Below are 26,161 nucleotides of genomic sequence, written 5' to 3' on the forward strand. Positions count from 1 at the left end.
CGCAGAAAAATCACCTTTCTCAAAAGAACATACAGCAGGGTGGCGCAGGCGAAAAGCTCCTGTACCACGGGACGACCCAGGACAACTGTGACTCCATCATGAAAACTGGCTTTAACCGAAGTTTGGCTGGACAAAACGGTAATGATTCAGCAATGTAGGTTTTGGCCCCAAATCAGTTGTTTTGAAACAGTTCATTTTGAGTTTCTGTGTCTCTTTTGTCCCCAGCGACTTCATTTGGTCATGGAAGCTACTTTGCTGTAAAAGCCACCTACTCAGCCAACCCCACCTATGCCAGGCCGATGAATGATGGCACTCAGTTAATCTTCGTGGCTCGCGTCCTGACTGGTGTGTACACGGCGGGGAAAAGTGATATGAAAGTGCCTCCTCTTCGCAACGCCCAGCAGCCACACGAGCGCTATGATAGCGTGGTGGATAGAATGGACAACCCCAGTATGTACATCGTGTTCCACGATGACCAAGCGTACCCAGACTACCTCATCACCTTCAAGTGACTTCTCCAGAGACTTAAGGTTGCAGGTTTAAATTCCACATAAACCCAAAGATAGAACCTATTTCTCGTATGGTTAAGGTATGTTTATGGTACAGAAGATAAATGAAACATATTTACAGCTTGAAGTGTAAATAAAAGATAAATAACATGATTTTAAGTACAGCATGTAAAAGGTTTTGATGACGTTGCAGCTGAACATTCAATCAGGTCATAGTAAAACCTGTAAAGAATTAAGTATCATTTTTTTATATGAAATATGAAAATGATTTTACCTAAAGTTTAGACTCTGTGCTGTGGTATGATACATAATGGGTTTCTTCTGAGAAAAGTATTAATTTGTTAACTTGTTTTCTTTTCTTTGGTAATGATTTATAATTAAGATTTTAAGTTTGTCTCGAACAACGTGTCGTCAGAGCAACTGTCACTGTTTTCAAAAACTGACTTCGTATCAAATACGTCACTATATGGTATGACATCTAAAATGCTTAGTCCTAGTATAGTATGTCTAAATCAGGATTAAATGAAAAACACATGAAGGTGGCTTGTGAGATTACAGATTACAATACATCAAAACTGTTTGTTTGGAACCTTCAGGGCTTCATAAACGAGGTAATGTCGCAGATACACACCAAAAAAACAATTGTAACTTCCGGTCTAGGTCCGCTTTAATATAAAGAGGGGTACGTAGAATGTACACTGTGTTGCATTTACACTTGGAACCGTCATCCCCAAATTCACCATGGGCTACTGTTAATCATTGTGAACAATACTTTGATAAATAACAAAGCTCTACTTTGATTTGGATAAAAAGAAAAACAAGCTCCATTGGGATGATTATATTGTGTTTGTTGGACATTTAAATGCTCACATATTCATGCTCCCATTGACTTCAGGCTATCAAAACAACATATGTCAGATTTTAGTACTGCCCCTGTGTGGAGAAAAAAATATTTCTGCAACTGACAAAGAATGAGACAAACGTTATTTGTGGACCCAGTATGTTTTTTTTTTTTTATTATTCATAGCTTTCTGGATTTTAAATGAGTACAAAACTATTTGATCACCCTCTAATAATACTTAGCAGAGTATGTTGATTATATGTGTTGAAGCTATACCTGTCAACCTACAATCAAAGTGTATAATTGTGTCATCGGCTTATATTGGTCGCTGAAGTACAAGTGTGATAAATGTGGTTGGGCCTCTTGTGATACTGTGCCAGGCCCCTCAGGGCTTGATGGTGATGGACGCCTGGCCGGAGACCTGCCTGAGAGCAGGACAGTCCAGGGTGGCGATCACTCTGGTGGTTCCGGTACTCTGCGGGGTGAAAAACTCGGTCCAGGTCAGAGAGGAGCCTCCTGGGATCAGACTGAAACCGGAAAATGTAGATTTTCGATACAAGATCAGCGGAGGGACGTGGTCTGTATCTTTCTCTTATTATTCATTACATGCCAATACATTACCTGGAATTTTCCAATAAAAATGGGCGGTTACACGTGTTCCAGAACATTTTGTGATAATGAAAGTCATGATAAATCTTGATGAGACATACGTTTCATCTTTTCATCACCATTTTGCCCATGTGTGTCCTTTGATCAGCATAAATTAAAAATGAAAGAACTGATTCTGATAAACCTTTTCAGATGCTGTATAAAGTAGAAGAAAGACAATGTGGATCCAGAATCAGGATTTTTCTAAACAGCAGCTATTTTGACAGTACACAGTAAGAAATGCACTAATCAAACCAAGAATGGCTGGGTTCCATTTAGCTTGCACTGTGCTTTTCCTGCTAAATTATGACGTACTGTAGTTGCTGCTGTGGAAAGAGCACATTGTTAAACTTGCGAGATGGGAGAGGTCTCAATATTTTCATAAATAACTAGAATGCTTGTGGTGCTTTGATGAAATAATGTAACAGAACCTCATATAGGTGTATGTTATTGTGTAGATTGATTGAAATCCTGATCTTGATCCATAATTGCCAATGTGGGAATTTGAGATGCTATTTCGGAGGTTTGCACTTTGCAGTTTCTTTGCAGTGCGCTCTCTATGAATACCTTTATTACATATGGAATTTGCAGGAAAATGTACTGCTAAATGATATACACACAAGTTATTATTATTTACTATAGTGTTATTCACCTGTAATACTTGAACTTGGGGGCCATAACCCCAGGTCCTTCCATGCGAATGGAGACGCCCTCCAGGTTGAAGGTGAAGGGGTTTGTAAACTGGACACTCGCTATCATCTCCTCGTTGACTTTTCCTCTGCCGGACACCTGAAGTACGCACGAGACGTATGTTTTCAAAAAAAAAGGAACATAAAGGAAATGTCAGAATGAGTAAGAATAGACTGTGGCAATGCAAGTTTCCTATTTTTGATACAACAGCAGTTGTTCCAGACCTCAACGGTGAGTTTGGGATTGTGAAGGATAACGACTTTCATGGCAGTGACAATCTGCCCGGTCTCCTTAACCTTCCCAGTTACGATGAAGTGAAGGTTTGCCTGCTCGACCAGATCCCTCATGTACATGTTCGACTCAACCTCCACCAGCTCCTTCGCAGCTGCAGAACGCAAAAAGACAAACGTTGCTCTTTAAAGTGTTGACGTTTCAAACCTCTATTTGCGTTTCACACAGATCAACACTCACTTTTGTTGGGTTTGAGCTCCACTGTGGGAGTGTTGAACATGAACTCAGAGCTGGTCACTCCGGTGTAATACACCACGTTCCCACTGATGTAGGCATCCACGGTTCGCTGCTGATCGCTGCGGTTTACAAACTCCACGTTCAGCTCAAAGTCATTGCCTACACTGATCTCCAGCATGGGTAGGACCACGTCCACGTCAGCCAAAGTAGGGTCGGACTTCTCTCGCTTGCAGCCAAACTCCTCTGCTTTCTCCAGGACGGTCCTCTCCTCTGCACTGCCTGGATTAGACAATCATACAACGCGTGGTTTTCGTTCTAATAATGTTCCAAATTATAGAATAGAATGAAAATCCAGTGAATTTTTACACTCATGAGGAGAACGCCATGGAGTCACCGACCTTCAGGGAACTTGTACTGATCTGTGATATCACGTCGGGTCAACTCTCCTGGAGTTTTGGTCAAAACCATGCGGCCTACGTGAGTCCGGTTCACTTTAACTGGATCCATGGTCCCGTCTCTCCTTCGCGAATAGAACACCACATCGCTGTTCACCTTGAAGAGGAAAGACAATGAGACCAAGCAAAACCTCCGCCTGAAGACTGGCAAAAGAAAACGAACAACAGTACAGTATTAACTTTTGTCAAATACGATAAATTTGTGCCATCAACTGGCAACTGCGAACTTGTACATTCTTAGAAATAAGGGTTCTAAAAGGGTTCTACTACAAGGGCTGAGGTTCTACCTGGAACCATTTGCTTCCAAGAAAGGGGTTTTCAAGGGTTCTTGGTAACACTAATGGTTCCAGTAAGAACCATTTTGATCCAGAGAACCCTTTCAAACCCTTTTCCTGAATAAAGAGTGTATATAAGAAGCAGAATGTTTTGAACGTGGCATGCTTGGCGTTCAAGTGGTGATATCATGAGATCATGGTTGCGAGGGCTGGCAATATAAGCTAAGGTAATAATAAAAGGTAAGGTAAAGCAATATAGACAAAGTGACGACCAGTTATGATGAATCTCTTGATTTAATTGGACCCATGTTGAGGTTTCAATCCAGGCTCCCATTGGACGATACCAAGAGTCAATCACACTGGTGTCCACTCATATGTGCTGTGATTTGTCATCTATTTTCGTCTAAATAGGAACATAATTCACAAAATTGACATGATCTACAGAAGAAGAGCTGAAAGTAGAAGCTTGTTTTCCACATCTTCTTCCAACTTCTTTAACCGGCAGTTGCCCCCTGGTTGCCGTTCAATTCTTTCTTACTTCCTGATACAGTTCACCCAGAAAACTGGAGGACTAACTGCACTTTCATAAACAGAAAAATAGTCTTCCTAATGCATATTTAACAATTCAGAACAGAAGAAGACTAAATACTATTATACTAACTTACTCAACTATTTAAACATGGAAAATAAAGTAGTCTAAAGACTCACCTCAGCAAACACAAATGCAGCATCGAAGGGGAAGCATATCTGCCCATGTTTGATGGCCTGGACTGACGCAGGACCACATCTGTACATGCCTGAATGTATAACATAAATATAGAACAGCAATTAATGTGGAGTACAACAATAATAGTCTGACAAATACTTTTTTATTATTGTTGTCATGTACCATCACTGGTCTCCTGCGGTGTTGCGTCCACCACCTGCCAGCCTCCAAAGCCAGGTGGCAGGTCAGGCCTGGACATGTAGCACTCGTTCCAGCAGTGGTAGTTCCTGACAATGACAGTATTTGTAGTAGTTTGTGTGTTAGTAATGAAAAACATCATTATCATTATGTAATAGAATGTAAAAACACACACTGTTACACTGAGACACAGGGAGAGTCGTGTGGAGCAGATATGGTTTGAGTGGTTTGAACGTAATGGGAATTAGTTTATATTTAAAAGTTAACCAGCTTGAATGAAACGGAAATGTTGGCACCAACTAAAATGTCACTGGTGATCTAACTACAGAGAGCCACACACAAATCTAAATGTCACCGATGACGTGGTACCAGATTGAGTCCTTGGTGCGGTTGCGGTCAATCCTGCCATTCTCGTCCAGGATGATGTCAGTCTTCAGGTTTCCATCGTTGTCATGGGCAGAGTAGAAGTTGGTGACAACACGGGCTGGGATGCCCAGGCAGCGCAGGACTGGGATGGCAAAGCAGATGATAAAAATCAGGAGTGAAATCATTCAAAGTATCCACAATAAAGATGCCTTTGTTCTTCCTTGGGACATTAGTGGTTTGTTTGTTCTCACAGGTGTTGAAGACGGCAGCATAGACCCAGCACTGAGCATAGCAGATGGGCATCTTGCTGCTGGCGTAGGTGAGCAGGATGTCTGTGCTGCCAGTCCAGGATGTGGGCGCCACTCCATAAGTGTAGTCGCCGCTCCAGTTTCCGACAAGCACGCCTTCATCGTCCCGAGAGTTCAGCTGAGTTTCACAGAGAGCGGAGTTTAGACTCATTGTGGGTATACAGCATGGAGAAGCAACAATAAACGCCCATTTTATTAGGTACACCCTTTTTAACTGCTTAATAACGCAAATATCTCGTCATATTGCAACAACTCTGTGCTATTTGGTCATGGACAAAAAAACAAGCTGCTGAATTTCAAATTGAGAAGTGAGGAAGAAAGGAGCTGATGCACAACTATAGTGTTTATAAAGACCTATACCAGGGGTGTCAAACTCATTTTCACTGAGGGCCACATCAGCATAATGGTTACCCTCAAAGGGCACGATGTCACTGTCATTCAGAATGTAACTAAATGTAACCAAATATAATGGAAAATAAAGGTAACTACTTAAAACATTGCTAAACTTTATGTATTTATTACTTATTCAATTTCACTCGTCGCATGATGCATATACAATGATACACTGCGATCTAGTAGCGGTGGCGTCACTTTGCCTGTAACGCAATCGCCATGCATTGTGGGAAATGTAGTTTATAGTCAACACACGCCTTAAAGCAACATAGAACTATTTTAACACAGATTTTTAAGCCCAATTAATCACTTGCAGGCCACATAAATTGGCGTGGTGGGCCACATCTGGCCCCCGGGCCTTGAGTTTGACACATGTGACCTGTACAAAAATGGACAAATATCCAGTGAACAAAGTGGTTACAGTGGTAAAAAAAATATCTTATGGCCAAAGGAGAATCGCCTATGAAGAGCTACAGACTGTAGCTGTTAATGAAGTGGCCAATGAGTTCAAATACCATAATATAAGAACAATATTCTAATTGTATTTATGCACTTTTTTGTTACCAAAGTTTCATGTGTAAGGGAATGAATAACGATTATTTTATTACCATAGCAGAGGCCTTTCTGGTCACTTTGACGGGGTCTCCTCTGTTGGTGATGGGCATCTCAGCCCTGTCCATGATGTACAGACAAGCGTCCAAGACTCCATAGTTAAACTAGAAAAGACAATCTGTTCTTTAAGAAAAAGTAATGGGTAAAAAATAAAATAAAAAAGAATTCCTTGATTTTTTTTCCCTCCTACCTGACCATAGTTCCAGTCTCTCTCAGCGACATCGTCATAGGCTCCGTGGTAGATGATCCCAATCTCGGTCATCACACACTCCTCCCTCTCCCTCTCATCGTCCAGATACACAGCATCGGCTGACAAAAGACAACAAATCACGTTCATGACCTTTCGAGCGACATCGAAGACCTAAAAACAGACCTATACCAACCTGCCGCCCAAGGGTTGAAGAGGATATAGAGGTCTCGGCTGCTGTCGCGCCTCGTCCTGCGGATGCCAAAGGGCGTCGCCACGGCAACATACATGTGGTACTTCCCCACAATGCAGTTGGCCTCAGGATTGACGCTCATGGTGACCGCATTGCCCGACGTCTTCACGACACGGCCTTCCCAGGAGCTCTGACGCTGCTTTGAGGGGAAGACGGGAACGTAAGTTCCCTTGCTGAACTGAGGGCTGGAGCCTGTGTGAACATGGAGCATTGGATGATAAATGTACAAGAAGTGTAATCACCCGAGTATACAGTGCATTAGTGTGTGTGTTTTTAGTGTATAATCACTTTAAATGTATTTGGTTCTCAGAATAAACCTTTTATCTGTCACTTAGGCAAGACTTTATGTTGTACCACCATGTTGCAGCCTGAGCATACAAACCAGCCACAGCGTGTATTTTGTGGTATAAGCAGGAGACTATTACACAACCTAAGAAAAACAATATACCTTGTGGGATTACTACGTCTTTTTGAGATTGCTCCAGCCTCACCAATGACAAACTCCAACGCAAACTTGTCCCGGGCTGAATCGTAGGGACGGTTGAAGGTGACGGTGACCTGGAACTCTTGTCCTCGGCGGACAACGAGATGGTCGGAGTTGTAATGCACGGTGTGATGCTGGATTTTGTTGTTCTCATTCGGCCTCTTCATCATATCCACGTCGAAGATGTCAAGATACTCTGAAAGACACCGAGACGAGGAGAACCACAACACAAGTATGATCTGAAATTGTCTTTATTTACTTCTTATTGCCTCATTATTTGTCCATAAACATGTTCCACTTAAAAACTTAATTCAAACTTCAAAACATTCAAAACTCTCAATTCAGCTCTTTTTTGACCTCAGATCTCAGCTTCTAACACAATCACAAATTCAGCTACAAATACTCAGACATTTTTAACTTCATCTTCACTTTCACTTTGTGACAGCCTTAATGAATGTATTCAAATTTTGAATATATTTCCTACTTTCTGTCCCTCATTATACACTAATATCCAACTTCTTTCCAAACATTTGGACTTAAATTCATAATTTTAACTTCTCATTCATACCAGTTTAATGCAGCAGTCCAGTTTTCAGTTTTTTCCAGGATTTTTGGGATTGTTTTCTGATTTTTATTTCCAATATTGTTTTATGTCTTCTAAGGAATAATTTTCTTATATGTCTAAGTACAACAATAAAGAACATTTTTCTGCTTGATGTACAAACCATTGACACCTTTTCTAACAAGATCTTTTGTAGATTGTAGTTCATCCAGATCCATAAATTGCACTGTTATCTTACAAACTCGAAGAGGAGGTCAACTTTCTACTCTAGCTTTGCACACAAACTACAGACATCACTTTTGTACGTCGCTGTCACAAGGATATCTGACTGTGTGCAGCTCTTTTGGCTGTGGTTTAGCGACAAGCCGCAGGAAGGGATCAGTCCTTTTTAGGCAACACTTCTGGAAACTGCTCATTCAGAACTTTATCTTCTACAACCAGGACAAACCGTGACATTCATTATGTCGTCTCCTCTTCAATTCTGTCTTCCTGAAAAACAACTCTCGTGCCTCACCAGTCAGAGGTGGAAGTCCTCTCGGGCCCGGGAGACCAAAGAACTCAAATTCGGGGACCTCAGTGATGTCCGAGTTGTGGCTGGCGATGGGAACCGTGGTGCGACCACGGCTCGTCGTCTTGGGACGAGGTCCGGTGGGTGGAGGGGGTACATCAGAGGGAGTGGGGGTGGTATCTCGGTCAGACATGGTGGTGATAGGTCAGGGTGGATGATCCCTATCAGGACTGGGAAAGGAGAGAAGATAGAGAGCAGATATGTATGACTATGCCTTCTCATATTCTGTGCCATTATAGTTAATGCATTACATACTTGTATATTAGATTTGTGCCAAAAAGCCTCATAAATATTACACTGTGGACCCTTAAAGTGAAGGAATCTGGTGCATTTGAAGTGAAAGACAGCCTCCTCATCTTTGATGTCATGTCTAAAATATGCTTGTACACTAGTTTGTGTCTTTGTAGTTTGTTTGTGCACTTTCCAAATGCTGAATTCCAGTCGTGCTGCATTCGTTCCTCATGTGTGAGCTATTGTCTCTCATCTGCTTTACATCTGGGGAATAAGTGAAAACGTGTGTGTGTGTGTGTGTCTTTGTTGTAGAAGTAAAGCCTTTCAAAGGGAAACAGCCAATAAAGCAAAATAAAAATGTTGTTGTCTATGAGTGATGAAACTTTCAAACTTTATTTATAATTTACAAAAAACATTTTTTCACATACTTTTATGTTGCCTGTGTTTTTTTTTTTACTCCACCAGAAGTTTTAATGACATTGTGTGAACAGTTTTATTTTTGGTTTATTGCTGAATTCATGTAATAGTGTTGTATTATTATCATCACCATCACTGACCAGTTTTACAGGACTTAGTTCACTTTTGAGCCGAACTAGACTTTTTCCACAGGGAAAGAATCTGAATGCTGAAGACTCTGCGTTATGTGCTGTCATGTTTATCTACGTCACTTTCTGTCACGCTCATAAGTTGCACCTATCAACCTGCACAGTGTCCATCTCTGCCATGGGCGTCCGAGTTAAAAACACAGAGCATTCACTGTGTCACATGATGACTCATGTCGCGTCCTAGTCCGGCACACACCCCACATTATGGAACAGGGAGCCATATTTTCCCCTCTGTGACAGGTGTTTGCCACATCTTATGAAAACAGATGTTGTGTATTTAAAGGTTAAGGACAGAATGTGACCTGCAGTGGCAGATGGACTCAGGATGGAGTCACACTGAAGTGCACCGAGAGTTTTTGTTTACGTTGATTTGATGTCTTCACACTTTGTTTTCTTTCCTCAGGACAGTTATACGTTACTAATATGTGTTTAAAATCACTTTTTCAGACTCTTTTAATGCTTTTTTTAATCAAAATACTCCACTATTGCAGATCAATAATACGTACGTAACAATCATCGTTATTGACAGCAGCATGTTCTTAATTAATAGAACATTAAAAAGTTAAGTTTACTATTAACTAAATATGATGATAACCTGCCAATATTTACATTTAGGGAGCTGTAACCTTCTGCACTTACCTAAAAAAGCGACTAATAACAGATTAACTTATGATCAAAATTGTTGCATTTGACTCATCAATGAATTTATCAATCATCTTAGGCTAATTGTTTGCTTATAGTCAAGTTAATAACAATTACACTATGAATTACTGCTATAATTGTAACTTTTCATATTTATATTAAAAATATAATATACATTAATATTAGTAGAGCAAAGTAACTTCAAAGTATGCATACTATGTATGCAAAGGTACTGTGTTGAAAAGTTAATAAAATAATCGAATAAAGTACAGAAATTCAAAGAAGAACAACTGTTAAAAGGGAAAATAAGCAAACATAATAATACACTTTTTAAAGACAAAAAAGCATTTAAATAGAAAATAACTGGGTAAAATGCAGAAACATTCAAGCAGAAGTCTGTCAGTTTGTTTCTCCACAGTATTTTAAAACATTGCACAACAACAACAAAAGACGGAACAGCAAATACTTTTATATGACTCTCAGATGTATCAGCAAATAACTAAATTACAGAAGTGCTGCGGAATTTTAGCACAATGAAACTGTTTGCAACAAAGCGGCTTTTACTCACGATTCCTGTGCACGGGTCTCAGATGAAATTTGGAGAGAAGCTGGAGTTTGTTGAAGTCAGTCTGCTGCTGCTGCTGCTGCTGCTTCTCCGCCTGGGTTAGTCCTCTGCTTCTGCTTATATACCCTTCATAACCAAGTGTGTGTGTGTGTGTGTGTGTGTGTGTGTGTAAGACCTCTGTGGGGAAATGGTGTTGTTGTGGGTGTAACTGGTCAGTCCAACTTGGGAGAAGGATGTGGAATCTACCATCTCTGCACAAACCACAGCTGGAAAGGGCTCGGACACAACGTCACAGATGATACGGCTGTCCGACAGTTTTACACACACACGCACGCACGCACACACGCACACACACACACACACACAATCAATGTAATGACACAATTATCTTCATTCCAATTACTTCTTTTAATCCAGACTAAAGTAAGACCTGGATGAACTGCATATAATAAATGAATGTGGGGAATCCTGAACACTGTGGATTAGGGTATGTCCATGTTGACATTTTGCATTGTGGTTTGGTATGGCAGCCTTTCAATGAACACTTATTAAAAAAAAAAAAAAAAAAGGCGAGAAATCTGGTCAGCAAAGTGGTGAGTAAGCCGATCGAGGTGCGGCAAACTTAGCTGCTGAGATATCTATAGAGAGCGAGTTACCAGAAAGGGCTGAACAAATATTTAATTTGCCTGACCATCACCTCTTTTTGAGGAGTTCAGTCTCGTTCCACCTCTGGCTGTCGTTTAAAAAACCCATAAAACAAAAAAGCTACATTATGTGAGAAAGATATTGTAATAAATCATAAAAAATGTCTTTATTTCACTTCATTTGGGGACCATAAATTCTGTTCCTTTTGGTTCGGTGTTGCCAAAACATAGCAAGCTGAAGCTAGAAATCAGAGATGACCAACATTACCAAACCTAAAAAGCTGCTCTTGTTAAGTTAAGAAGAAAAAGTTAAGAAGAAAGTTAAACACCTCAACTATAACCTAAAATATGTAAAAGTCCGACACGTGGATTTGTCCCTCACAAGTTGTTGGTGGATATCATGTTTTTAAAGTCTGTTATTGTCGCCTCCTCTTATTATGTATGTCTGCTGCAGACAATCTCTATCTTTTGCTGAAAATTAATTAAATAGTTCCATCGTAAATAGAAATATAAGGGACGTTGGGATTATGTGTATATGCATGAACACAGAATAACACTATTGTTTCTGTGTTTTGGTACCATCCCATAAACAACAGTCTACACTCATTTGAATTTGGATTAAACGCCACATTTCTACATATTTCAGGACTTACTTAGCTCATTTTGTGGACGATTTTCCATTTTTGCCACTCTACATCCATAGTAGGAGTACCTCTCTTGTATTTTTTTATGTTTTAAGTCTTAAAACTTGCTTGAAATCAAAGTTACTTGAACGTTGAAGTCAGAGTTGACGCTCACCACCTGGTTGCCAGTCTATCACAGGGTTAACACCAAGAAGTCAAACAACAGTTCACACCCAATTTCACACCTCAGGTTAGTGTTAACAAAACGTGCATGGTTCTAGCCTGGTCTTAAAGGTACAGTGTACGAAGTTTAGTGCCATCTATTGGTGGAAGTTGCATGTTGCAGCTGAACCTAAATATGCTAGCAATTTAACACCCGTGTGCTTATTAAAGCCTGTTCTAGTTAAAGGTGCATTATGTAATAAATCTAAAGCAACTGGCCATAAAATCCTCCTAATATGTCACAGAGACTCAGGAATAATGTTCATACAACAAACCGAACAACAACAGTACAGCCAAAAATATTTTCATTAAAAAAATATATATATTTTGCAGACTGCAAATCATGTTTACGTTTTGGCATGTGGCGCCACCTACCGCCGTCTACCAATCATTGCAGTCAGTAGAGTCTCAGCTACCGAGCAACCACGGGTTGCCAGTTACGTCAGAAAAACGAAACCTAAAAGACCTCGGTATTTTGAATTTGAATGTAGTAACTATTTTTGGCCACATTCTTACATATGGCACCTTTAAAATCATTGTTACAAAAGTTTAACAAAAGATTTTGACAAATCAGTGTTTGTCTGCAGCCACAGGTCTGACTGATCTATTTCAGTATGTGTTGTAAGTTACTTATTGCAGGGTTTTTTTTTGTGTGTGTAGCATCACACACTTTAGGTTTTTAATTCCGTCTCCTGGTGACCGATGTGTTTGCTGTGCTGCTTTACCGCTCAGCTTTGATGGTGCTGTGTATTTATTAATGTGGTGATTTTATTTTTTGTCGTGTTGGTTTTGGTTTGTGCTACAGCCTCCCAGTGCTCTAGTGCTAGATGTGGTACGAATGCAGACTTTTTCATGGTTTGGGTGTTTGTTCTTAATAAATAATGACGAAATTAACGAAGGGCCTGTTTTTTTAAATGTGCCACTCATGTGTGATATATTGCGTCTTATTTTGACAGCGTTTATTACGTTGGGATTTCCATAAACGCAGCATTGTTTCAAGAAATGTTTTCATACATACACATACACCCCCACTAAACACATATTTCCCCGGCCTGTATGTGGTGCTGTAACGCTGCTACAGAACGACACCAAAAATGGAGAAGACGACGTGGAAAACATGTGCATAAAGCTTGCATGCAAACACAAGAAGGATGACATCAAGTGAAAAGGGTTAGGTCAGAGAAATTGGGCCATGACATCATCGTTTTCTTAAAGTTGTGTGTTTGTTGTATTAGGTGAAAACACAAGGGTGGCATTTAGAGATTTTTGTCACTCTGGGGTTTTTCATGTGTCACAATAACAGCTTTTTGTACTACTTTAAAGTAATTTCGGTCGATTTTGTCTGTTAAAGAGCAACTTATTTAATATATTTAAGTGTACATATTGCTGCTGTCTTCTGTATTACTTCCTCGGATCAACACTTTACTATAAAAACATCTCTCTGTATTCCCTCTATCATGCGCACTTTTCTTTTCCATATTGGCTCTGATTCCCTGTTGAAAATATTTCCCTCTGAATCATTCAGTCGTCCCGTGTTACAGAGACTTTCCATCATTATGGCTCCAAATGTGAACATAAAATACAGCTTATTTCCCCTCTAAAGTGAAAAAGATGCGTACTCCTTTAAAAAAGAAAAAGAAAAAAAAGACTTGTTTTGGATGTACATTTACTTTAAATCTGATTCCAAATCAAGGAACACTGTATGCATACACTTTCATTTATATTTCCAATGGCAATATACTGTATATGCTACTCAAAGAAGAACACAATATGTGGAGCTGTTATTTTTATATTCATGATATATGATATGGAGTCTTTTCGATGTCAGACAGCCTCATGTTTAGAGGGAAGTGCTGCTGCAGCAAGTGCAATGAAAGGCAATTTGCTTGCCATTAACAAAAAAAAGCAGCCCATACTGTATGTATATGAATAGGCATCTATCATGGTAATATTCACCACACACTTACCAGACCTCAAAAACACTCTGCCTGGCTTAATGGCTCCAAATCAATATGGCTGATTCAGTCCTTTTCATAAACCCTTTTCATGGGTTCTGTTTTTATTAACCCTGAAGGAAAGGCTGAATCATGAAGGATGTGATCTAATGTGTGTGTGTTATGAGGACGTGTTGTACCATGGACACACAGCCAAGGTGAGGTGTGGTGACAGAAAGTGGCTCGGACCACAAGAGCGATGAAAGGATACTGGCTCTTTATACAATACGACAACTGTTACAAGACAAATGTACGTCTATTTTAGTTTGCTTTCTGGCGTTTGATGTTTTTTGCTCCGTTAACCGAGGGGGAAAATGGCACAAAAACCAAAAAAGATAAATGACCTAAAATACACAGACGCAGTGGTGACTTGTTGTTATTCTACCCCTGTTTGGTATTTGTGAACAGAAGTGATGTAATATTTGTATGCGGCCTCTGAAAACATTCAGACCTGACTGAGGGAGCGTTTGTGTGTAAACAGCAGTAGCACAGGGGCGAGGACAAGAAGTGTTTTCCCATCAAGCTATTTGACTACTCTTATTTTATAGTGTTGTGTCAGTCAGGAGTGATTCGTTCGAAAGTACGAATCATTTGAGTGAACGAACTGACTGGGATCACTTCATCAACTGATTCGTTCCATTTTTAGTTCAGTTGAGCTCAGCAGCGAGCATGGCGGCCGGGAGTGGAACTGCCGGGTCCTGTGAATCACTCGTGAAGTCATTCACCGACGCCATCGCCGTCACTCACTCGTGAATCTTCGGCAGAAATAAGCCAGCCAACGTGCGCCGAGCGGGGAGGGAGAGGGAGTGACTGTGAACTGTGTCTGCCCGGTGTCAGTACACTGACTCACTCATGATTCGCGCGTACGAACAAACTGAGAGACAGAGAGGAGGTGAACTGACGATGAGGTACGAACTTACACACAGAGAACTGGTGTACTGACGATGAGAGACGAATTGACACACAGAGAGGAGGTGAACTGACGCTGAGGGATGAACTGACACACAGAGAGGAGGTGAACTGACGATGAGAGACGAATTGACACACAGAGAGGAGGTGAACTGACGATGAGAGACGAACTGACACACAGAGAGGAGGTGAACTGACGCTGAGGGATGAACTGACACACAGAGAGGAGGTGAACTGACGCTGAGAGACGAACTGACACACAGAGAGGAGGTGAACTGACGCTGAGGGATGAACTGACACACAGAGAGGAGGTGAACTGACGCTGAGAGATGAACTGACACACAGAGAGGAGGTGAACTGACGCTGAGAGATGAACTGACAAACAGGGAGGAGGTGAACTGACGCTGAAAGACGAACTGACACACAGAGAGCAGGTGTACTGACGCTGAGGACATGAATCTCGTCCGCGCTGTCACTCACTCACTCTATGACCCGCGGCGCGCACGTACTGCACTCAGGGAGGAGGTGAGTCACGTAGCGGGGCACTGGGCTCCTGCTTAGAACTGAACGATTCGGTGAACAAATCTTTTGAACGAATCATTTTAATGAACTGATTCAAGTGATTCAGTACACTCAAATTAACTGCCGATCCCATCACTATTATTTTAGCAATAGAATTAATTTCTCAAACATTCTGTGGGTGCTTATGTGAGATTATTTTTGACACAGTATATCAAAAAGTACAAAAATCACAAGGGCGGAATACATTGGAGGCTAAACAGGAAGTGCTGCTGAATCACTATCAGACTGACTGATGTGGGAGGATTAAATACTGCAGGTGTAGCCAATCAAACACAGGTGAAACACATGAAGGTGTGTAATCAAGCAGGTGGATGTGGAGTTTCAAAATAAAAGTTGAAATGGAAAAGTTATTGTGTGATTTCCGTCGGGGGGCGGGCGAAAAATCAGCGGTAGAGCGAGTCATCTTTCAACTGAGGGGGTTGTCGGTTTGATTCCAAGCTCCGCTATATCCTTTATGCCGATGTGTCCTTGGGCAAGACACTTAACCCCAACGTTGCTCCTGACAAACCTGTGAACGGGTGTGAAAGATGAGTGATAGGAAATGCACTGCACATGGATGGACTGAATGGCAAATTGTAGTGTAAAGCCAGAAAAAGCTCTCTATATAAATACAAAACATTTACCATTTAGTTTTTAATGAATACATAAACAACATATTCTGCCACCAGGCCACTCGATTATTCTAAAACCAGACGTGTTTCTGCATGTACGTCGTGTAAACGGTGACATAACCTCGACACAAGTGCATCATGTCAGAGGAAAATAACCATGACCATGGGTGTGTGCACATGTCTTAACATAGTAAAGAACAACATACACACACATGGTCAAGGAGGCACAAGGAGGGCTTATTTGCAGAAATTGCATATCCTGTTCATATACATGTGTGTAATCACTTTAAATAGAAGCCAATTTCGCAGATGAAAATTAATAGTTTTGAGTCTTTATATTCTTTTTGGTATGGAAAAGCCATTATAGATCTCTAATAAATGAAGTCATATGATCAAAAAATACATTTTCTGAATGGATGTTGTGGCATGGATCTGTCAAGTTTGGGAAATCTAAGATGTTCTTCCCCATAATCTGTACTTTGTACACAAATCTTCCATTAACTCTTTTGCTCACGTTGACAGTACACAAATGACAGTTAGAAGTAGGAACTTTCTTCTTCTTTTTTGTTAACCACAGAGCTGTGTTAGCTGTGTGTAGCTCTCTGTGTGTGTGTGTGTGTGTGTGGGGTAAAGGAAACAGAAGTGCCACACATTCACCACAGTGCAGCTCTGTAGCACACATCATGAAACCTACATGTGTGTCGGCATGTGAACTCTCTCAGAAATAGATATTATGTAAACATATTTACTCATGCTACTGCAAACAGGCCGTTATTCTAGTATACCTGTACTAGTATTTTTAATATTAATGTTTGTTTTCATCATTTTCATAACAAAGAAATACAACTAATAATTATATATTATTTTAAAAAGTATGTTTAGCGACCTATACTGACAGGCGTTCCATTACGTCATTAAAGCTAACAATGCCAAGTCTTTAACTTCCTGTCATCTGAAATGACTGCACGGTAGAAAACCACAGCCGGGTCACGTGGTTCTGCAAGTCTCCCATTCTCTGTCTTTACTTTGTTCCAGCACGACTTCCTCAGTTTGTATGACTTAACTATGAGCGTGCTTTCGTTCACTGTCGCAAAGATGCCGAAGAAACCGTTTCTTTAAAAAGACACACAGGAACCAAAAAAGAGGAAGAGGAAGGACAGGAGGAAGGTTGTGGACGGCTGAGGTGATGGACACTCCAGATGAGAACTGCCGTCCGATCGTCATCAGTGGTGGTAAGTCGAAGTCTTTTTTTAAAATAAGGCTACAGTAAAATGGATAAAACATATTAGACGTTACTGATATTAAATAGCAACAGCATGTTCAACCTGTTAAGACTTGACATCATTTTCAGAGAATTGCTCCACAATATTAAGGACCATATGCATGTTCTTGGTGTCTAAGGACATCTCGGGACCTCAGAGATTGTGATAGAACCAGTGATAGAAATATTCTGTTTGTTTCTATGCCTGAGTAAATTTGAGTAAACCAGAAGGAGAAAAGTTACATTTCTATCCTCGCCTGTTGGAGGGTAACAACATGCTAACAATGATGCCATGCACTGATCGCCTTCAGCAACTCCTTGACTACAAATATACCAAAATGTGATGATAATTCAGTAGATTCTCCCCCTTTCCAAGGACTACAAAAATGGCCACACCGCGAATAGCCATTTTTGCACTTTGCATTCAGACTTGTTTTGCAAGTATTAGATGGTAGTTTTCTTAGCCCACCAAGTATTTCATATTAAAACTGGAACATGAAAGCATAAATAAAGTTATAACATTGTGGACATATAAAATATACATTTAGAAGTTCTAAAGTTTGGGTGCACTTAGAAATGTCGTTATTTTTTAAGAAAAAGCAAATTTTTTTTCAGTGAATATATTAAATGAATCAGAAATACACTCTATACATTGTTAATGTGGTAAACGACTATTCTAGCTGCAAACGTCTGGTTTTTAATGGAATATGTACATAGGTGTATATAGGCCCATTTCCAGTGTTCTAATGGTACATTGTGTTTGCTAATTGCGTTAGAAGGCTATTGGATGATTAGAAAACACTTGACAGCCCTTGTGCAATTATGTTAACACAGATAAAAAATAGTTTTGCTGGCAAAATTATTATTTTGAATGAAAATCATTATTTCTAATCTTGTCAATGTCTTGACTATTATTTTCTATTAATTTTGCAACTCTTTTGATGATTTAAAGTGTCAGTTTTAATGGAAAACACACAAAAAAGTTGTAAAGGTGAGCCCCTACTTTTGAACGGTATTTTAAAGTATACATAAAGCTCAATCAATGACATATTTTCCATGTCCTGTGTCTTTCAGCGTATCCGGTACGCTGCGCCGAGGAAGTACTTCTCCCCGTCTTCACAGATGAGAGTCTCCAGGCTACTATGGCCTCACTACACCCTCCTGCTTCAAACAGCGCCCCCCTTCCTCCATCAGAACTTCGGCTGGTCCTCCTGGGCAGGAAAGGAGCTGGTAAAAGTGCAGCGGGCAACACTATCCTGGGAGGAGTGGGATGGTTTGAGAGTGGGAAGCCCACGGAGGAGTGTGTTAAAAAGCGAGCCGATGTGGCAGGGAGAAAGGTCACGCTGGTGGACACCCCTGGGTGGGAGTGGTACTACCCTCTCAACAGCACCCCCAACTGGGTGAGGAGAGAAACTTTACGCAGCGTATCGCTTTGTCCGCCTGGACCCCACGCTGTGCTTCTCGTGGTTCGCTCCTGTGCTTCACTGACCGACGCCAACATCAAGGAGATGGAGGAGCACCTGGAGCCACTGGGGAGAAGAGTGTGGGAACATACCATGCTGCTGTTCACGCGGGGAGACGAACTGGGCCTGCTGTCCATGGAGCAACGGATTCTGACCAGCGGCCCTGCTCTTCAGAGACTCCTCCAGAAGTGCGGGAACAGATACCACGTCGTGAACAATCTGAGTAAAGGAGCTGGGACGCAGGTGAAAGAGCTGATGAGGAAGCTGGAGCTGATGGTGGACGGGAGGAAAGACGGAAGCGGTCATTTGGAGATGGACAGCACACTCCTGTTGGGTCTGGAGGCAGATGGGAAGAGGAGAGCCAGGGAGAGGAGGAAGAAACAGAGGCAGATAGAGGCACAGGTGCAGAGAGGGACCATTAAAGCTGCTCTCACCAGTGAGTCTTTCACTACATTTGATCTATAAAACATATTTAGTTTACAGTTAAAGGGTTAGTTCAGGTCATTTGAAGCAGGAGTATGAGGTACTTAATGTATGTCACAGAACATAGACAGTCACTTCAGTTAAATGCACAGTTCAGTTGAGCTATGGTTGTAACAGCCTTGTCCCTGTATATGAGCACTTGTGGGTGCTCCACTACACTAGGTGGCCCCTTTTCACTTTGCCAGTATTCCGTGTTTTCTGGTAGATCTACTGACCAAAAACAGAGTTGGTACCATGTTGAGTACCATTCTGCATCTTTCTACCATCAGTTAACCTAACCCTAACCCTACCATCAGTTCACCTAACCCTAACTCTAACCCTAACCCTACCATCAGTTAACCTAACCCTAACCCTACCATCAGTTAACCTAACCCTACCATCAGTTAACCTAACCCTAACATCAGTTAACCTAACCCTAACCCTACCATCAGTTCACCTAACCCTAACTCTAACCCTACCATCAGTTCACCTAACCCTAACTCTAACCCTAACCCTACCATCAGTTAACCTAACCCTAACCCTACCATCAGTTAACCTAACCCTAACTCTAACTCAATATGTGATTGTTTAAACTGACAGAAGATGAATTCAGTCCAAAATTTCACACAGGAACTAACATGTCAACATGAGTTTGCCCTTTTTTTCTTTCTTTTTTATTAACATCACTTCATTTGCCTGTTTAAAGAGATCAGGGGCCACATGTACAAAGACTTGCGTTGATTTCCTACTAAATCTTGGCTTACGCCAAAACCCAGAAACGGTCGTACGCACAAATAAATTCAGATGTATCAAAGTGTGCTTACACGTTCCCTTTGTACATCCCAAATCAACGTGGAATTGAACGCACATGCAGAGGTGCCAAACTCCTCCCTGTCCACGCTCATTTACATATGCAAATCAATTTAAATAAAACCTGCATTCACCTCTTTGATCAAATAACGCACTGAACAAAGGAAAGTAAAGGAATTTCACACAGTCTGAGCAAGAGATTCTAGTGAATGAATGAAAACGCGCAGGAAGATTTTGTTTGGTACACTGTCAACAGGGATAAATATGACAAAAAAAAGATGAGTTGAGATGTTGGTGAGTTCAGTTTGTTATATGAACATTATTCCTGAGTCTCTGTGACATATTAGGAGGATTTTACAGCCAGTTGCTTTAGATTTATTACATAATGCACCTTTAACATTCAAAAATCTTTCTAATAATGTGTGTGAGAAAGAGAGAGCGACAGGAGGATTATTTTGCATCTGATAGAATAACCACCTTTGTTCCCGACAGGTGATGGTCTTCAGGGATCAGAGCTCGATGCTCACCAATCCTTCTCCAACGCTCCCCGACGTCTCCATGAGCTCAGACTGGTTCTCTTAGGTGAAAGGGAAACTGGGAAAAGTGCTGCTGGGAACACAATTCTCGCCAAAACAGACGTCTTCCAAGCAGGTGCAGTCACTGAGGAGTGTGTTCGTCGACAGGCAGAGGTGGCCAAGAGGCTGGTGACGGTGGTGGACACGCCGGGCTGGGAGGCAGGCGTGGCAGGTGCTACACCAGAGAGGGTGAAGAGAGAAATTGTTAATAGCATGGCCTTGTGTCCACCAGGACCCCACGCTCTCCTGCTGACTCTGAGAGTGGACACTCTGGTCAGCGTGGGACATGTCCGCGAACATCTGGAGCTCTTGGGCGAGGGCATATGGAGACACACGATTCTGCTCTTCACACACAGCGACCAGCTCCGAGAAGGGGTGGATATCGAGCAGCACGTCCAGGGTGGAGGCAGAGAGCTGCAGTGGCTGCTGGAGAAGTGCAGGGGTCGATATCACGTCATCAGCAGTGTAACCGATGGAGGCTCCGCTGTGGTGACAAAGCTCCTGGAGAAAGTGGAAAAGATGGCAGCCATGAACAGGTGTGAGGCGTTCTCCCGCCTGGTTCAGGAGGTCAGAGACCTGAGCCGACAAAAGAATGAAAAGTTCAACCAGCGTCTGAAGGAGATTGGAGACAAGATGCTTCGCCAGGAGGCGGAGCTGAAGAATATGAGGGAGAGGGAGATGAAGAGACTGAGGTGGTTCTTTGACATTAAGAAGAAGAAGAAGGTGAAATCACCTGGGAAGGCTGAGATTCAAAGAGAAGAAGAGGAGGACGATGAGGACAGGACAATTGACGGAACAAAGAACGACATCAGCGAGCTGGAGGAGAGAATGCGATGGCTGACGGAGGATAAAGAGAGGGAAATTCAAGATCTGAGCATAGAGAATGAGAGAAAGCGTTTAGAATTAAATCAAAGTGGACAAGAAAGAGAGAAGGTGATGCTCAACTTGGAGCTCAAAGAGAGAGAGATTGAGGAGTTGAAGGAGAGAATTGACGAGCAGCAAGCGAAGCTTCTCGACCTTGATCGTGCGAGTGTGGAAATTGAACAGAGGAGAAAGCAGAGGGAGGACGCCATTAGAGCACAGGCTCAGGAGTGGAAGAAAGAGGTGGAGAAACACACGGAAGAAAAAGCAGAGTTAAAGGAAAAGGTAGACTCGCTGAAAGCAGAAATGGAAAAGACGAAAAGAAACTATGATGGTGTTCTTGAAAGAAAAGAACAAGAGAACAGCAGAGAGTTAATGAGGCTGGAGGAAAAACTTCAAAAGGACATGGAGATAAAAATGTTTGAAAAAGACAAAGAGCAGGAGGAGCTGAGGAAGAAAGTGTTAGAGGAAAATCAGATGACTCTCCATGCTGCAATACACGATCTGAAAGTGCAGCATCAGGAGGAGATGAGCAGAAAAATCAGTGAAATGGAAAAACTGATGGAGGAAACCAAAGTTCAACACCAAGAAACAAGTGACAGAAATTTGAACGAAAAGACACGCGACATGGAAAGAATCAGACAACTTGAGAATGAAATGAGAAATCTGAGAGAGCAATTCGTAAAACAACATGAGATGCACGTGGAAGTAAAAAAGAAGGAAACAGCAGAGCTAGAGCAACAGTGCTGTGCCCAAATAAAACAAAACATGCTGCAACATGAAAAAGAGAAGCAAATGATTCATCTAAATCACCACAAAGACGTGGCACAAAAGCTGCAAGAGAAAGAGAAAGAAATGGAGAACTTGAAAGTGCAGCATCAGGACGACGTGGCAAGAAGAATAAACGAGATGGAAAAACTGCTGGAGTCAAAGATTGCTGAACACCAGAAAGCGATCGATCGAAACGTGAAAGAAAACAAGGAAAACGTAGAAAGGATGCAACAGCAGTACACGGAAAAAATACGAGAAATGGCGGAGGAAAGAAAAAGAGAGGCAGAGAAGCAGAATGAGGAGCTGCAGGGAAGAGAAAGAGAGATAATAGATGAAAAAACGCTTGAGCACGAGAGAAAGAAAGAAACATTTCAGCAAAAATATAAATGTATTTTGGAACAATTACAAGAGAGAGACAGACTTATAGAGGAGTTAAAATGTCAGCACTCACAAGAAAGTGAGAAGGAAAAGGAAAGGATGCAAGGAAAGGAAAGAGAGATCGAGGGGATGCAAAAGAATTTCAAGGAACTTAAAATACAGCTACAACAAGAGCAGGGGAAGGAAATAGAACATTTGAATTCCATTAAAGAAATGACACAAAGACTGGAAGAGAAGGAAAATGAAATAGAGAATTTGAAAAAGGTGAAAGAGGAAGAAGAAATCGATCGTGTCAATTACCAGAGAGATGTGGAGCAAAGAATAGAAGAGAAAGACGGAGAAATAGAAAAGATAACAGAGCATTTAAAACAACTTCAAGAATCCCTGCAACACAGAGAGGAAAGAGAAAGAGATCAACTGAATCAAAAGAGACAAATGGGGCAAAAACTGAAAGAAAACGACAAAGTGATAGAAAAGTTGACTCAGCATATCGTCGACATTGAAGAGATCCTGCAAAGAAGAGATGAAGAGAAAGGAGAAATTGTTCTGAACCATAAGAAAGAGGCAGAGAAAAATCTGCATCACACAGAGAAGGCGGTGGAGGAGATGAAAGTACAGCTTTTAAACGAAATGGAGAGGAAGGGAAAAGAAAAGGAAAGTGAGATTGAAAGTATTAAAGAGCAGGCTGACTCGAGAGAGATGGGATGGAGGGACGAGAAAAGAGAAAAGGAAATGAACAAGCTCGATGATACCTGCGATATCATCGCGATACAACAACGACATGAGGAGCACGAGAGGAAAAGAGACGCCGAAGTGGCGGAAAAGCTGCAGGAGAAAGACGAGGAGCTCGGGAAACTGAGACGACGAGACGAGGGAAACCAGAGCGAGATCATCCACCTGAAGATAACCATCGAGCAGACAAAGTCAGAGCTGAAGCAGCTCACCGTCAAGATGGAAAAGGAGATGACGAGCATGATTCAGGAATATGAAAAGGAGATCGAAAGAAGGAACGTGATCTTAGAGTCAATCGCAAAGGATAAAGACGATGATATAACTAATCTGAGGGAAGAAAGTCGTCAACGCATTCTGAATGATACCGAGAAATACGAGGAGACTCTGAAGAGAATTGAGGAGCTGCAGGAGCAGAATGAGAAGATGAGGAAAGAGATGGACGGTGACAGATTTAAGTATGTGGAGCTGGTGAAGGAGTGTGAAGAAGTTAGGAAACATCTCAGAGGATACGAAGAGCAGGTGAAGAGCAAAGAATCTGAAATCAACCAGAGAGATGTAGAGGTTAGGGCACGAGTGGAGGCAAACAGCAAACTGCAATTAGAGGTAGAAATGATGCAAGAGAGACAAGACAGGGAGAAAGTGAAGCTGAGAGAACATTCTGAGAGAGGAAGGGAGTTCAGAATTAAGGAAGAGGAGAAATTCTTGCAAAGGGAAAAAAACGTCACTGAAAGGGGACAGAGCGTGAGCAAAAGAGAAGTTAGATTGGCTGCAAAAGAGGCCGAGCTGGTTGAAAAGGAGCTTGCACTTGAAGGCAGGGAGCAGGAGCTCAGAAAACTGACAGAGAATCTAGAAAAACAACAAAAAGAGCAAGAGGAGGGAGATCAACATGAGCAGGGAGTGAAAACGAGAGCTCGGGATGTTGAGAAAAAGGCGATTGAGAGCTTGCTGAGGGCTCTGGAAGGCAAACAGCAAGAGCTCAGCTGTCACGGCCAAAATCTGCAGAAGAAGGTAAAGGGTTTGAAAGACCACCGGAAAGAGCTGAAAGACAGAGAGCACTACCTAAAAAATGAAGAGCAGGAGTTGCTCAGCTGGAAGTCGGAGCTGCAGACGCGGAGCAATCGCGTCAACTCGACAACGCAGCAGTTAGACGAGATGGGCCGAGGCTTGGCCTCGCTCAAAGAGGAGCTTTGCAAGAAGGAGACGGATCTGAAGATCACACTCAAAGAACTGAACAAACGGGAGCAAAGTCTCGATGCTCGAGAGGCACAGCTGCACGAGCGAGAGCACAGAGGTTCAGAGCGTGGGCCGCACCATGATTGCGACAACACGAGCATCCATAAGGCCAATTCAGTCAGTGTGGGAACTGCAGCCGAGAGCTCAGAGGAAGACGTCCATATAATGTACCAAGAGGTCAGTGAGATAAGGGAAGAGGGAAGAGGAAGACGGAAAGATAAGGGAGAACACACAAAAGCTAGGGAGGATCACACGAGGGAATTGGAACAGGCAGCTGCAAATAAGGGTCATAAATGTCAGTTTGAAAGAATGAAAGAGATAGAGATGACTGAGAAAAACCTGGAGAGCATCAGGCAGGATTTGAGACTCGCTCAGGGTCACACAGGGTCAAACAACAAAGACTCTGCTCCAGTGTATTTGAGGGTGATGGTGTTAGCAGAGTCCTGGTCATCTCACTCTCCACCTGGTGTCACTGTGCTGGGTGGTGAAGGGTCTGAACCTGATGGATCCACCTTTAGATCTTGGAGAGGTCAGATCGCAGGGAGACACCTAGCAGTTGCAGAGCCGCTCGGTTTGAGGTGGCGAGACGGACCGGACCCGAAAAACTCACCGCAGAGGAAAAGCCTCGTCGACAGCATGGCCTGGTGCTGCCCAGGTCCTCACATCGTCCTCGTGCTCACGCCCGCCTTCTTAAGCTGCACGCAGAAGTACAGGAGAGCAGTGGAGGAGCATGTGAGCTTGCTTGGGGAAGAGATTTGGCAGCGCACCCTGGTGATGTTCACATGGGGGGAAACTTTAGGGGTGAGCGCCGAGCAGCACATCCTGAGGAGCGGGGAACTGACGGGGCTCGTGGAGAAGTGTGGAGGCAGGTATCATGTGCTCAACAGCAAGCAAATGAACTCTGTGAGTGAGGGGTTGTTAGAAAAGATGGACGACATACTGGCTGTGAACAGCAGAGAGCAGTGTTTGATGTAGAACTGGAACGAGAGCATGTATTTATTGTGTTTGGGCCTGTTGTTATAGCAACAAATAAATGTGGGATTAAAGTACTCAGCCTTTTTTTTTTGTTTGTTTAAGCAAAAGAACCAATACAACAATTTACAATTGTGAAAAAAAGGATTTGGTCATCAAATAATCAAGACAGTACAATGTCTATTATTATATTTCTATTGTAACTGTACAGAGGTATAAAGTAGTACCTCATAACTGTACCTGTACTCATTAAAGTATAGGAAGAGCATGTTTGTGATTTATTAATGTAAACCAAAACTGCCCAATTAAAAAACAACACTGATGATGTCAAAAATAATATTAAACATAATCAGGCTATATTTACTTTACAAAGCACTGTTGTTGTACTTTTGCATGAACTCCTATATGTAATAACTGTCCAATTTAAAAAATATATAATTTTTTTTACTTATTTAGATGAAATGTAATAAAAATAACAGAAAAATAATAATG

General features: G+C 41.8%; 2 protein-coding genes across 2 annotated transcripts; one reads left to right on the forward strand and one right to left on the reverse strand.

Moving 5' to 3' along the window:
• Window positions 1-1,735: 1,735 nt before the first annotated feature.
• Window positions 1,736-8,656, reverse strand: f13a1b (coagulation factor XIII, A1 polypeptide b; the record flags this gene model as incomplete). The annotated part of the gene is made up of 14 exons (XM_083903535.1): window positions 1,736-1,877; window positions 2,651-2,787; window positions 2,913-3,073; window positions 3,160-3,431; window positions 3,551-3,708; window positions 4,595-4,683; window positions 4,776-4,879; window positions 5,160-5,298; window positions 5,408-5,582; window positions 6,466-6,573; window positions 6,660-6,778; window positions 6,853-7,101; window positions 7,401-7,589; window positions 8,470-8,656. The coding sequence occupies 14 exons, from the start codon at window positions 8,654-8,656 to the stop codon at window positions 1,736-1,738; spliced, it is 2,229 nt and encodes a 742-aa protein (XP_083759661.1).
• An 8,681-nt stretch (window positions 8,657-17,337) lies between these two features.
• LOC310940573 (uncharacterized protein) lies at window positions 17,338-25,672 on the forward strand (the record flags this gene model as incomplete). Its single annotated transcript, XM_083905562.1, has 3 exons — window positions 17,338-17,383; window positions 18,487-19,311; window positions 20,640-25,672. The coding sequence occupies 3 exons, from the start codon at window positions 17,338-17,340 to the stop codon at window positions 25,670-25,672; spliced, it is 5,904 nt and encodes a 1,967-aa protein (XP_083761688.1).
• Window positions 25,673-26,161: the final 489 nt, after the last annotated feature.

This window comes from Microchirus variegatus (assembly GCF_963457635.1).
Source record: "Microchirus variegatus genome assembly, chromosome: 2".
NCBI classification, from domain to species: Eukaryota; Metazoa; Chordata; class Actinopteri; order Pleuronectiformes; family Soleidae; genus Microchirus; species Microchirus variegatus.